General features: G+C 42.8%; 1 protein-coding gene across 14 annotated transcripts in view; it reads left to right on the top strand.

Moving 5' to 3' along the window:
* Nucleotides 1–15133, top strand: part of srcin1a (SRC kinase signaling inhibitor 1a) — a 113480-nt gene that overhangs the window by 92493 nt on the left and 5854 nt on the right. For all 14 annotated transcript variants that reach the window (XM_051941590.1, XM_051941593.1, XM_051941594.1 and 11 more), the window contains 7 exons: nucleotides 1449–1579; nucleotides 1895–2042; nucleotides 2981–3287; nucleotides 3381–3642; nucleotides 3873–4012; nucleotides 4265–4417; nucleotides 10141–10278. In XM_051941590.1, the coding sequence (XP_051797550.1) occupies nucleotides 1449–1579; nucleotides 1895–2042; nucleotides 2981–3287; nucleotides 3381–3642; nucleotides 3873–4012; nucleotides 4265–4417; nucleotides 10141–10278 (1279 nt within the window). The remainder of the gene's footprint in view (nucleotides 1–1448; nucleotides 1580–1894; nucleotides 2043–2980; nucleotides 3288–3380; nucleotides 3643–3872; nucleotides 4013–4264; nucleotides 4418–10140; nucleotides 10279–15133) is intronic.

The following is a 15133-nucleotide window of genomic DNA, read 5'->3' as shown; positions in this document are numbered from 1 at the left end:
TGAAATTTTTACTTTAATTTCTCATTATGCTATTGATGGCAAGTTTCATCCACTTAGTGGGGTCCAAAAAATGTAAAATATCATTATTTGTAGAGAACCTTTTTGAAACTCCAGAACTATTCGGCTATTAATCAGTATTTTTGTTTTTGTGGTACAGCTTGTCATACCTGCTGAATCAGTCATGAAAGTCCAATTAAAATAACATTTAAATTCAATTTTGTGACCATCTTTTCCATGTTGATTTTTTTTTTTTTTTTCTGTTTTGTAACGTGCAACTATGTGTGGTTCAGAAAATATCACTAGTTAATCATTTTTTTGTTAATGGATACTCAAAGTTGGGACTTTTAATGACTGCTTCCATTGTTTTTCATATGTAAATTTTTCTGTAATTAGAGGCTTTTACTCGTCCAATATTGCAAACTCTGAATCAATGACCTATTGAGAAATAACAGTGAAAATCTCAGGCTTATATATTGACTAATTCCTGAAATACTGTCACCCAAACATCAAATGTGCAATAAAAAAAAAAACAATAATTAAAGTGGTAGTACTCATAGAAGAACGTATGAATCTGCATTTCTACTACAAGAACAGTGTTGGTGATTTTGATTAGTGCATTGAATATATAAGTTGACAGCAAGTTAAGGCGTATTTGAACACGTATTTCATAACTGCACTAGACATAACAATGTTCATATCTCTTGTACAATTAAATGGCTTGCAGGATGACACAGTGATAGGATGAAATTGTAGCTGTAATTAAGCCCGGCATAGAGCAAGATGCTTATTAAGATCTGAGGTATGAAACTGTCCGGCAACTAATTAAAGTGCCAGCAAAACGAGAGCGCAGAAAGCTACCTTGAGATTTAATAATCGGATAACTTGCTTCGGTCTCATATGTGGAAATATTCAGTGTGGTAATGATTCGTGCATCTCGCTGTGAGAGGCAGAACAGTTCTTGAATCTCACTCTGAGTGGCATTCGGATATTTGGAATAATTGGTTGAACTGTTAAATGATTTCTGCTAATTGATGCCTGTTTTTCTGCCTGGCTAGTGGCAGCTGATTATTATTTTGGTTAAATATATATATATATATATATATATATATATATCGCAGTTTTATTCATTGTGTAACTTGAGGCAGGCTTGTTTGACATCAGACTGACCTGAGTGGACACAGACTCAACATTAGAGCATGTTCACATTTCCAGATTCGCTGTTCTTGAAGGCATATAGAGCAGCTATTTTGAAAGTTTTTTTTAATGTCTCAGTTGCTTTATGACTTTTAAATACCAATCCATACTCCTCCTGCCCAGCTGCCAGTTGATTGAGAGACAGTTTTTTGGCAGACGTTTCACTGAAATGCACAAAACATAATTTCAGCCAGTAAAAGTTAAGTGTAGTGGAGGAATCCCTGGTGCTCAGCCTGCTGTCTGTTCCATCCCAGCGACCTGGAGAAGTCGGTGGAGGAGATCCAGAAGGAGTCGTCTGTCAACCACAAGCTGGTGACAGTGCAGGAGCTGGAGGAGAAGGCCACTGTTCTGAGAAAGCTGGGAGAAACACTGACAGAGCTGAAAAGTGAGTCACGCTGGCACATTTCACATTCTCCGCACAGGCGCAAAGCTGAAAACACAATCTTTTACCCTGGCAGGCAGTTTATAATATAATTACTCACCAAGGCACTGATTATCTTTTAGTCACCCACCGCTCGTCTGCAGCATTTAATCAGTCTCAGATTGCGTATTGTCTTAATGAACTCCCTGACCATTTGCAGTGGTCCAAACTTCTTATTGTTTCAGTACTATGACAGGCTTTCAGCATCCTCGGATTGAGTTGATGTGTTCATGGGAGCACGCTTGGCTTCCGTTGTCACTATTCTGCTTTCTGCTGCAGATCAATTCCCCGGCCTGCAGAGTAAGATGCGGGTGGTGCTCAGGGTGGAGGTGGAGGCCGTGAAATTCCTGAAAGAAGAGCCGCACAGACTCGACGCCCTGTTAAAACGCTGCAAGACTATAACCGACACCCTTGCCACCATGCGCAAGTATGAACCTGCTCCATAGCTGCGTTACAGTTTAAGTGGCAGTTTGAAAACGCCAGTATGTGTTGAAGTCTGACAAGCTGTCCGTACGTTGAGTTAGATTTAATGTAATATCAATACTGAGGAAGCGTTTGTCCAATAAATTATTTTGCATTTTGACACACTGAAATACATCCAGCATTATGTGAAAACGCATCCATCTGCAATCAGTTGGGACAAGACTTTTCCATTTGTGTCTCTGCCAAAGATATTGTGCTCGAACCCCTCTTTGTTACTGTTTCAGCAGAACATTATGGATTTTCATCAAATGTGGCAGACAAGACAGGCTTTGGACCAAAGAAAATTGATTGGATATTGTTGTTGATTCCGATAAGAGATTTCCACCATTAAGCATTCTATTGTTTTTATGCCAAAGCTCTGAAACTATCAGAGATCCAGAAATGATTAAAAATCACCCAGTGTGAAGTAAAGGAAAAAAAAGCAGTCTTTAAATGTGCATTCAAGCTGCTAGTGTTATTGTGATTAACTGGTGTTACTAGGTGACGCCCTGATTGAGGCCATTTTCAGTCACATGAATAATGGATTTTTGATTTTATGGTGAGTGTGGACGAAAATTTGCCCTTCAGCACTCCATTGTCGACCTCCTAATCAGCCTGGTGTCCGAAAAGCATCTCACTTTCTGGTTTAATTAATCTCACTGATAAAAGAGCTCATCAAAATGAGTTTTTTTCCTCTCATCTTTGTGGGAAACCGTGAGTTTGAGAATTCATTTAGTAAAAGTTAAAGTTTACGCCCTTCAGTGTTTGGAGAGGAGGTTTTTTGGGGATGTTTTCAGCATTCATCAACAATTATTTCCACTTTGGTTCATGTATAATTCATGGTTTAGTTTGTGTAACATTTCAAAGAGTTGGTTAATTAATTCATCTTCCGTTTCTTGCCAGACAAGCGAATGAGGGGGTATGGAAGAAGCAAGAGGACTTCTCCAGTCCTTCATCAAAGCACAACGAGGATTTACGAAAGTTTGCAGACTTTGACATCCCCACTAGCCCACCGCTCACCATCAATGACCTTGGGGGAGGTAACAGTCTGTCCAATTGGAGCCCTCACACCAGCCTCAGCCGTGGACACGGTAACCCATCCGGCCCTCACAAGGACAATCATCCTCCTGTTCCCCACAAGGGTAAAGCCTTGGAGGAGCTGGAGCGCCGTGCTGCTGCTGACAAAGCTTTGTCCGTCGAAGTCCGGCTGGTAGGAACAATTTCTGCTGTTGTACATCCTCTGTACCACATATCATATCACAACACAGTACAAAGTGTTGGGATCCTCTTCTCGACTTTGCAGGCAGCAGAGCGGGACTGGGAGGAGAAGCGAGCCAGTCTAACCCAGTACAGCGCCCAGGACATCAACCGGCTGCTGGAGGAGACCCAGGCTGAGCTAATGAAGGCTATTCCAGACCTGGACTTTGCTGCAAAGCAGATCAAGCACTCGTCCAACACATCGTCCACCCAGAACCCCCAGAGTGGGGGAGCAACCTCAGAGCACCGCGCCAGCAAGCCCCAGCACAAGCTTTCTGGAAAAGACGGAGCATCCAGGCGTGGCTCTGGTGAGATAGAGTTCAGTATCTCAATCTGACACAAATGAAGCTCTTTTACATCGTCAAGTTTTCAAGAGCAAAGGAAATCCAGGGGATATACTGCACATTTAGACGTTTAATATTGATTAAAGTAGGTTTTAAACACTAAATATAAGCCATATGGCATTTAGAGGCATGATGTTGTTTATAAAAATACTGCTGCTTCTTCCAAAAAAAAAAAGATTTTCTTTCTCGTCCAGATGAACTCACAGTACCTCGGTATCGCACAGAGAAACCCTCCAAGTCTCCTCCACCTCCACCGCCTAGACGCAGTTTCCCTTCTTCTCCAGGACTGACCACTCGCAGCGGAGAGCCACTAATTCCTGGAAAAAGCATAAAGGTAACAGCAAAAAAAAAAAGCATACGCAATTATCACACTCTGCATTTTATTGACGGGTGGACACTTTAGTCCTTCTCAAATCTGCAAATCAACACATTATCTCTTTTGTATCGGGAGTAGATGATGTCAGCTTATCTGCTCATTTGTAAAATAGACCATATGGGTCAAAATATTGTTGCTTCTTGATATAATATTGAAGTTGTTAGCTTCTGACGCTGGCTTCAGATAAGTTAAAAGCTCTTTTTCTTCCAGAAATCTGAATCTGAAGAAACCGAAGGCCAGAAGCCTCACATAAAACTGAGGAGGACCGTGTCTGAAAACCCTCGTCCTGCATCTACACCCCCAACACTGGCCTCTGGGGACAAGGAGGAATTAGAGGAGGAGAGAATCGCGGCCGAACTTGAGGTAAATCAAACATTCTGTTCGTGTTGATTACAGCCTACCTAAATACTCTGCTGTTTAACGAATGGGAAAACTGCACTTTTTCATTATTTATGTCAGGTCCTGAATCAGCCACTGGTTGCTGCGTGCGCACATGCACACGACTTGTGTGCAGATATGCTCACCATCATTACCACATGTTCAAGCAGCAGGTGCCATATGTCGTTCTGCCCGTGGCACTGGGAGAGCCCAAAGATCACATACTGCTCAGTCACACACATCATCACCCAGGGCTCACAGATCACAGCCAGACAGATGGACCCTGATAGCTGCTTGGGCTGTGTTTGAGATGGCCTGCCTGAAATTTGATGGAACAAAGAGTCAACAGTAGCTGATTTTAATTATTCAGTGGTTGCTGTGTTTTTATCTCACAATTGATGCCTGTTTTTGAACCACCCTTTTCCCCTCCCTAGCTGTTTGAGAGAGCCCCGCTCAGGCTCTCTCTTCCCCGTTCCCTTCCCCTGCCTGTTAGCCCCTGCAGCAGGAACAGTGCACCCCCCTCCAGACCGGACCTGTGGCCTCCTGAGGCCTCAGGGACTCAGGTAACACTCTGGCTGACCCTGAGCAATGTGGAGTCCTGCCCTTTTAAGCCTCTTTCTCTGCTCTTTTTAACTTCACTCCCACACAGAAATCACTGGCTACTGCTCGGCCTTTTGACCACACTCATGAACTCCTCCGGTTTCTTCAATCTCGTCAGTAAATGCTCATTCTTGCGTTTCTATTGCTCATGTGAAAAACATGCTTAAAGCTCGTGTCTGGAGTTTCCGTTTGTTTTCAATTTATGTATCATTGTTTAACAAAGCTTAAATGTGTTAGTCTAGTTCAATACTATAATATAATGTTAGTATGACGCGATATGAAAATTTATTCATGAGCTCCGCCTTCCTCTCATAGACCCCCATGTTATTCAAAAAGCGCCGGTCGGCAGCTAGCCAATCAAGTTCGAGCTTCCGCTTTGTCATGCTGTCAATCAACGGTTACGCGCACAACAAGCACGTCCATGCAGAGGTGGGCGAGCTACGCACTACGCAACCACGCGCACATTTGTTTTGCTTGTGGAGGAGAGAGCATCAGGGATCAGCAACTTCCAGAAAAGTTACCAATCCCACGGCTTCTCAGGCCAAGAGACTGCAGGACGTTTTTTGGCTCGGGGTGCTCGCGTCGCTCCACGGCCTCCATAGCCCGCCTGACGGCTTCGTTTAGATGCCCGACCTCTGGAGGAAGATGTTGGGGCGTCTGGGACATACTCTTCGTCAGAGGAGTCATGCAATTCTGAACTCTAGATAGAAATAAATAAACAATGTAACACATATACACGCGTAAATGCACTAAGTTTGATAAACAACGTCATCGAGAGGGATACACAAGTGTAATCACATATTGAAACTTTACTCGTTCGTCCTAGCAGATTCATGTTATTTTGGTATTAGGACAAGTTAGACTCAATACAGAATTCTAACGTAATTCCTTTATTATTTACTAAATGTACTAAATGTAGAAGAGTGGAAAACCAGCAAAACAGGCAAGATGCTGCAGCACTTTGGGCACTCCTCTCAGGTACTGCGCGCGTGCACAAATAAAGGGGCGAAATCAGAGGGAGGGTGGGACCAACAGTGTTTTGGGAGACGCTGCGATTCAAACTCCGGACACGAGCTTTAAGCAGTCTTAAGTGAGAGAATACAGTTGTGTAGTTGCATTTTGTGGCCTAAAATGACAAAAAGTATCTGCATTATAGCACCTGTGATCAATTTTCTGTAACAGCTGATTGCTATTTTTGTCCGTTCTTTGTTTCTTGGCAGATAGTGAACAGATTTTTTTATGGCAAATACAGATGATGATAGCTGTGAGACTCAACCATAAAGCTTATGTGCTGTAAGGCCAAAATAATGAAGTAAAAGAAATATATCACAGAGCTGGGTGATCATTTTCTGTGTGCGCTAAACTTTTCACACATCTTTTACACATATTTCTGGCACTTTGGACACAAATCTATTTGCACATGCAGCTTCTTTAGAAATGAATACCATCCGTCCTTCACAATAGAGTGGAGCGTGAGTGTTTTGTGCAGTGATTCTGCAGTTGATGTTGCAGTTTTTTCTGAGGGCCACTTAAGGAAGTACAAGCAGTGTTCTGTTAACTGTACAGATCACACACATGTTTACATGCTGATATTCATGTTAACCCTCTGAACTCCAAGCAGTTTCTGGATATTTTGTGCTCTGATCACATTTTCACTCATTTTTAACTGTAATATAAAGTTATGCACCTGAATTAAAATATAACTATGCCTACAAGTAGAGAGAACTCAGAAAAGACTTCTTAGCAGTACAGCACAGTAATAATGCTAGAAATCACAGAAAAGAGAACATGCAAGAAGAATTTTAAATGACTGATTTCACAAAAACTCAAAACTCAGAATTGACATGTACAGCATTTTTCCACGTGCCTACAGGTGTCTTCAATCTTGAAAAACATAGTGACTTTACATACTATAGATATTTTGTGTGTTTTTATGTTTGTCTCCTCTCTGTGAAAGCATTGCCTTATTTCTTTTGAAAAAGTCCCAGATTTTTTGTCACGTGACTGTTGGCTACAGCTGAGACACAAAAAAAAATTCTTGTTTTTATTAAAATTCTGTTTGAGGACATGGTTTACATTTAGCAAATTTCTAAATGAGAAGAAGGCACTTTGATTCGACGGATTTTTCCAATGGAACTGCACATCACAGATGATAGGTTTAAGGACCATCGTTTTTGGTGTTCAGAGGGTTACATGAACACTATCTAGACATGCATTATCCACAAGTTGCTAACATTTCTTTTCTTTTTCTCTGAGCTGTGCTTGTGTGTTTTTTCTCACTTGAAGTTTGTGCTGGGACTATGATACAGCTATGTCCAGTCCATTGTGGTAAAATTTAAACCTCTAGTGCTCTTTTCATCTATAGGGAAGGTACTTGTCTCCTGTCCCCCACATCGTGTTGACAGACTGTTCGCCAGCTTCACCCACTTTCTCAGAGGATCCTGTCAGAGATTTAGCAAATGAACCTCTAGAAGAGAGGCCATCACGAGACTCGACTGGTCATCATGTGGAGTATGAGACTATAATTTCAAGGGAAAGGTGTTCAGAGGGATTCCAAAGCCCCCCTCAGCGAGAGCAGTCTTGTTTGGATATAGAATCCAAACCAGGAGTTGCCGTGCTGCTGACAGAGTTGGAAGTGAGAGTGATGTCTCCCCTCGAGGCCCATGAACTCAGCAGGACTGCAGGAGAAGTTCTGCAGATTGTAACCATCTCAGCACAGACTAAAGAGGTCTCTGAGGTCCAGCTGAGTGAGCGGCCTGTCCTAGTGCTCTTCAGGGAGGAAAAAACTGTCAGAGATGCCTACAAACTGCTGTATTCACTCTTGGAGTCGTCCAAACCGGTTCCCAAACCTAGAATCAAATCTTCCCACCGCTCAGGCCAGGAGAGGTCTCTGTTGGAGGCTCTGAGGAGAGGGATGGAGACGGAGGAAAATATCATAACACTTCAGCACACAACTGGAAGTTACGTGATGCAGCAGAGTCCAGTGAGCCTCACTAGTGAGTCCAGTGGGTTCAGTCGCTCTGTGGACACCAGTCGGGGGAAAACGGCAGAAGATATCCGACGCAGCACCTACAAGAGGCTGGACAGCTTGGAGGAGACTATCCGAGAGCTGGAGAACACTTTAATAGAGATCAGTGGACATCCTACGACAGAGCAGCTCTACACTGAAACAGCCACCAACAGTACTTCTCTACAGAGTCCAACTTCAGACACCAAGAAGCCACCGGTCCCACCCAAACCATCATCTCTGAGCCCAGCACCAATCCAGGTTCTTTCTCACACCCGCTGTGCAGATTCCTGCTCTGAAGCAGCATGCTCTGTTTTCCTTCCTCACTTCTTCTCTGTGGAACTTCCCTTTCAAGCCTCTGATGTCTGCTCCCCGATTAAATCAGCATCTAATTGCATCTGAAATTGAAAATATGTAGAGGGGACAGACAACAGACTTCCTGCCTGCCTGTCTGCTCTGTGATTAGTGCTGGAGCTGCTGTCCTGCCGAGCCCAGGGTTATTAATCGTGTCTTCATCGATCTGTCCTGGCATCTGTTTTCCGCCTGTGAATCAGGCTAATTGCACCTTTTGTTTCAACAAACAGGCAATGCTACAATAAATGCACAGATAATGCAAACATTTCTATTTTCTTCTTGTCCTTTTCTCTTCTTTACCTGCAGTTTCTGTCAGATTCATCTGACTTCTCTCTTGGCTTTGCCTTGAAATCAAGTTTGGAGCAAAACCATGTCCAGTTGTGACTTAATTTAAACAAGCTTTAGGGCATAATTTACATTACACTGTGTCGACATGTGTGCGTTATAATCGCACACGGACCCCAAAAGGGTCAAGTAAAAATTTAATTAAGATGCAAAAAATTTATAAGAGAAAATTCAAGCCTAAAAAGAGTAAAAACAACTGAGCAATCAGAACCTGTGTGAGGACAGAAGTCTATCTCTTAACCAAAGCCAAATATCACATCTAATACACTTCATATTAATATCAAATGACAATGTGTTGAACTCTATTAGCAGTTATTGCACAGAGCCAGTTTTCAACTCACCTCCAGCTGACCGCAACACAACAAAAGATTTGACTTACAGTCTTCTTATGTCAGCTGCCACTTCACTGAAGTGTCTTGACAGGCTGCGTAGTATTCCCTGTTGCTCAGAATGTTAGCCTCCCACTCAGGGCAAGGCTGCAACACTTGACAGTCACACTGTCATGGAGAGTTTTAGCCCTCTGATGTAGAGCCAGGAAGCATTCCCGTGGGCATGGCTGAAGATTACAGAGTCTTCACACATTATTTCATCAGTCCAACTTCAAGCACGTTCATCATTTCTACATGACCCCCTCTTCCTACTCGTGTCCAACGTTTGCGAGTGCGCTCACTAAATTCACACTGACAAGCAACCCACTCTCAAGTCCCATTACAGTGCAGGTTTTAATTAGCACATTAAAACGAGGATTCACCCCTCAACCAGAGAGTTTACTGTATATTTTATGTCTAAATTACAAAATCCAGCTTCTCTTTAAGAACACGACGGCCTTAGAATGAGGGTGTTGGCCAGTTTTTCTGGTTTGAATTACTGTAGCAGGGAGAGACTGGCTATTTGAGGCTAATACAGCAAATCTTTCATTAGTTTTCCTTTTGGGATAATGTCTCTGTGTGCAGAAGAGGCACAGCTGGGCAGAAATTCAACTCGATGTGTATTTGTTTTTGTGCGTATTAGAGACAGTCGATAGAGTAGCTCAGCGGGAAAGATCATTAAGCACACTGCCTTGTGGATCCCGCGGTGAGGCTACGCAACGTCAGTTTTGATGCCACGTTTCTATATTCCGTTTCTTTGTCATTTTCTGCTGATGGATGGCGAAACTCTGCGGAGTGGATAGTTCAGTTTTATATCAGCTATAAGCTCAGATCTTAAAAACCTCATTGGTCTCAGGAGAAAGACTTTGCTTGCTGGATTCACAGTCTGTGCCGAGTTGATGTGTGTCTGAGGCGTAAATTGAAGGCAATGTAGAGGAGAAATGAAATGTGTGACCATGCACTGTGCATCTGAGGTGTGATTCATACTTAGTCTCTCCTCTCCTCTGCTCTCCTCTTCTTTATGCTCTTCTCAGGGAGGAAATAATTCCAGTGTCGGGAAGGTTCTTCACTCCTCGGCCGCCTCCAAGCTGAAGCACCTGCAGCAGAACAGCACAGACAAGACTAAAAGTGGCAAAAGAGAGGACTTCCTGAAGATCCAGGGCCAGCAACAGGTACCATCCTTCTGTTTAGCACTGTTAAGGCCAAAGCATGCTTGATCTGGCAGCATCTGAGCAGACAGACAGCGCAGTATTTCGTTTTTATTTGCATAAACATTTTTAGGTATTTAAAGAAGACAGAATGAAGGTATGAAAAACCTTGAAAATGAAGGCGATAATGATTTTGGAAAGACACTGCGTTTTACGATGCCCTCAAATTTACTACAGCCGAAATTGGGTCAAAGAGAGGCAATGATCCATGCCTGCAATGAATCAAGACAGATGAGACAGAGAGGCCCTTGGATGCCGCATTAAAAACATTTTTTTCACACAGATTTATTGACCTTGTTCTTCAAATAGGAACATCATTTCTCCGACCATTTTTTTTTTTGGCACTTCTATGCAACTTAGCAACCCTTTAAAGTTATTTTATAAAGGGGAGGAATGTGTGCATCCATTCATGCCACCATTTCTTTCTTTTACCCACCAGATCAAGCATGAGCAGGCCTTTGCCATCACTCTTCACTGCCACTCAGCCCCACAGAACCTCCTCACATCGTCAGCATGCCGCTCTCCTCAGCTTAAATGTACCGCACTATGTGTAATACTTGAGATATCCTCTTAATTCTTTTGTTTCAGTAAGACAACAGTGCTGATTAAGTGAATTTGAAGCCACTTTTTGCTGATGATTGTAAATTGTTTGAAGGCAAAGTCACATTATTTTGACAGTCTCATTATCATGGGATTCTCGAAATGGATCAAAGGATGTTCTGCAGGCTCGGTCCCTCAGAGAGACGTGTGTCAGGCAGGTTAAAGTGATGGAGGATTAGCGCTGCAATTACCCAAGAAGTGTTTTTATGTCTGAAAGTCTTAAGCTATCTCTAATTATAGTATAGAAACCCATTAAAAAAGTTACAAAACACACTTACTTCATAATATGCATCACCGTGATAGATCTGTTTTCGACTTTAACAGGCCCATCACTGGTTTGACAAAATCTAAAACTGCCTGTTTTAGGTAAGAAATCAACCCACAAAACTTCAAAGATGTAATTGCTCTGCTCCTTTTGTGAAGTCTGGCAGAAAGTCAGGTGAAAGGACTCAAGTTTAATTTTATAAAACTTCTTAAAGTCCCTCTCTATCCATTTGTTGTTACACATTTTGCCCGATAGCTGCTCTACATCCTCATTTGGTTTTAATTTGCAGGCATTTCAGGGCTTTAAAGTAAGGTAAAGGGCTGGACATAAGGATGCTAGATGGCCTCCAGAGGCAAGGAAATGGAACTGTTGAAGCATGCCAGTCAAGTAAAGCCAGGAGAAGATTTTTGCTCCGTGCCCGTGCAGTGGGAAGAAGAAGCTTAATGTCAATGTAATTTGAAAAATAACCGAAGCAGTGAAGTGCACCTAAACCTCCATACCCCGGAGAATTTGACAGAGCATTCAGACACAAATTCAGTCTCGAAGATTGCAGAGAAACGAACGTGTTAGGCGAGGAGAGAGAGAGAGATTTGGGAGATGGGGGGTGGGGGGTGGGAGGGGAGTAATGAAGCTTTGGTCGCCTCAGTTCGAGAGGAGATGGGGAAGAATCTCTGCAGTGCCGTGCAATAATCGCCCCTTGAGTCGCTGGCAATCACTGATTATTCAACATGAAGAGGGCAGTTCCTCTTTCCACCATTAAGTCTTCCACGTTTCCTCTTCTTTATGTCTCTCTTTTCATTTTTCCACATTCTGTACTGTGCAATTTGTGCACGCTGCCCCTTTTCACTCTCCCTTTTGTCGGTCTCGCTCATTCCCTGAGATTTGGAAGCCGAGTGGATTCCTACACTCGTCTAATGAAAGCCAAATTAATCCCATTATTCCAGTATGACACTGGCACACGTTCCACAAACTGCTGGAAACAATGGAAAGATGTTGCGTGTGTGAAATCCTTACAGAGCCAGTGGACACTCAAAGCTAATTGTCAGCGTGGGAAGTCGGTGCCGAGCAGTTTAGGGTGGCAACGCACCACAAGTGCATGATGAAAAACAAAGAAGCAGTCCATTTAAAGTGAGAGAATAAACAGTCAGCTGTGGCAGACTTCACACTTGACAATGACTCTGTTTTGTGCCATTTTGAAGTACAAGATGAAGGTCAAGTAGCTCCTTTGTGCATTTGGAGTCGTAGGTGTTACCACACAAAAGCAAGCATGGAGCATTCATATAATAAACTGCCAAGGTTTGATTTTTATCTTCATTCTCCACAATAAAACTCATAATTCAATAACATTTTTATTTCTTAAAATCCATTTTGATGACAAGGGATCTGTCATTTTTCAGCTCATCATATGACGCCTGCCTCCAAACCAGCAAACTCAAAAATAGCTACAGGAAGTAATCAGTCAGCACTGTTAGCTCGAGCAACAACAATGCTCTAATAATTGCTGCTGCTTTAAGCAAACACAGTGTACAGACACTAATTATTATTTTATTTGCTCATGTTTATTCAGCTTAACAAGGCTGCACATGCTACCCAGCTAACTAACAGCAAACTCGAATGAATCTGCTTCTTACATAGACACACACGCACACACACGCACACACACATATATAGAAATTTATCTTTCTGATGTTTTCCTGTCAGACCAACAAAATGATACGCATTCCGACAATTTAGCTTACAGATGCAAAATCTTGTCTCGTAAATCATTTTAAATTTGGTATAATGAAACAGCTGAGCGCGGACTCGGCAGGAAAAAAAACATGCTGATTATCTGCAGCTCATCTCATCAAATTATCGAGGCGGCGTCCTGATTTGCATACAGCCTTAAAGAGCTAATTAAGAACTTTTGCCGACTCCACGTTCACTTCACTTCGCCCAGTGCTTTTTTTTAACCCTTCGCTGACGTCCAGTTTGTGATCATTCTGAGCAGAAATTCCTTATTAAGAACCACAAAAATTTTGGATGTTTTTTGGCACCGAAAAACTTATTTTTGAAGAATACAATTGTACCGCACACATCAAAACAGTTATCCGGTAGCTATTTTGAGGTTATGATTGAGCCAAACCCAACCATCTGATCTGCACTTTTACTGATATTGTTGTTCTGACAATCAGACGTGCCCACCTTGGGTGACCTCTCTGCTCGGCCCGCAGCTGAAGGTAAAGTCTTCTCTTAAACCTCTTGTGGTTGTAACTCCCTAACCCTAAAATTTGACCCTCCTTCCCTTTGATGTCTCAGATTGTTCTCTTTTGTCTCCTTCAGCAAACTGACAATGACATTTCCAGGGCACTTTGAATGGGGGACAAACCCAAGGGACAGGAGTTTGCAGTCTCCCAGCAGTCCACTATCCCCCACTGCAGCTTAAACATGAATAGATCTAAATATCTGAATATATAAATATCTTAACCATGAGTGTCATTATCCATACAATGACGGTCAGTTCACTTGAAAGCCAGCTGGTGTTCGTTAGCATGTCAGGAATGCCAGCTGGAGGGACAGCTCAGTATTTTTCAGATGTCACTGTGTGCCATCTGCAATCAGCTAAAACCAAATGAACTGGCAACACTTTGGTTGTTTGGGTTCTGCATGAAATTGCCATTTTCGAGTGATTCAGTTTTTGTAATCAAGATACAATCTGATGACTGATTGAAGATTGTGGCAGTCTGCTACCCATAGTTTCGGATTTTGGGGTAAAAATAGCTCAGCCAGTCAGATTTTGGGTGCGACGACTTGCTACAACTTCCCACGTTCTCAGAAATGCTCCTAGAAATCGTGCATTAGAGCATTAGGTTCTGCATCAAGTTGAGCTCTGATGTTATCTGTGCGCGTTAATTGCGGGTGTTAAAGTTAACATCGCCTTTCTGATGGCGCTTTGTGCCACTGCGCTTGGTCCGTCTGCTCGCTACAGCTTTACTCAGAGGTATTAGAACATTCCAGGCATGAGGATCCTTCACATCAATGTGCTGGATAAGAACAGACAGTTCAAAGCCACAATTTCTCCTCGTTTGCTTTGGCACAGATCAAGGAGGGCATGACAATGTGAATCACTTTCACGCTGCAAAACCCTATTTCCATTTCCCATTTGCCCTCTTATTATCTGGTGGTAAAACAGGCTAGTTAAAGGTGCTGGACATGAGGTTGGGGGGTAGTGAAGGCCCTATCCTCAGAGGCTGATGTTTTTTTGGCAGGCAGCTCGGAGTGCGTGAGATGAAGGGAGGCTGCTCTCCCACTCTCACAGACCAGAATAAATGTGTCGGCCAGGCTTGAGACGAGTTCCTCGAGCAGAAGGAACAGCCCTGCGCTCTGGGGAACGGCTGGCAGCACCGGCTCTGGAACTGCAACAGAGCAGGTGAAAGCCTCCCAGCACTGCAGTCCAGACGAGAACACCTGCTCTTCGTTTCATGCAGAACTGATCCCCATAATCCCAAAACAAACGCCTTTTAAAACTTTCAGATCCGCAGCACAAACTTTTCTTCTTCTTGTGAAGTCTAGTAAAATGACAGGTTTTGCTTTAAAAAAATAAAATCTTATCTCGCTCACTTTGTCATCGCTCTGGTATATTTACCACAGTCTGTCCATGACACATAAAACATACACACTGTTTCTGTCATCCACTTCAGCGAAAGAGAGACCTGTTGTTTCATATTGTCGAAACAGTGCCATCTAGTGACTGTATTACATGAAGAGACTAAAGGTGTGTCTGTCCATCTGAATATCTTGCATTTTAATGAGTGAGCATCATTAAAACAAGTGTCAAAATAAAAGCGGTCAACAGTGCAATATGCAGCTGACCTCTTTCACTGCTATGAGTGGTGTCGGTGGTTTGGTCATCATGTGTAGATGGCAGCCTGTGTCGTGGCTTACATCACACATGCTGCTATCAACCTGAATAAC

This window comes from Acanthochromis polyacanthus, chromosome 21, assembly GCF_021347895.1.
Source record: "Acanthochromis polyacanthus isolate Apoly-LR-REF ecotype Palm Island chromosome 21, KAUST_Apoly_ChrSc, whole genome shotgun sequence".
Lineage (NCBI taxonomy): Eukaryota > Metazoa > Chordata > Actinopteri > Pomacentridae > Acanthochromis > Acanthochromis polyacanthus.
The sequence above is the reverse complement of the archived record's forward strand: the minus strand, read 5'-3'. Positions and strand labels throughout refer to the sequence as shown.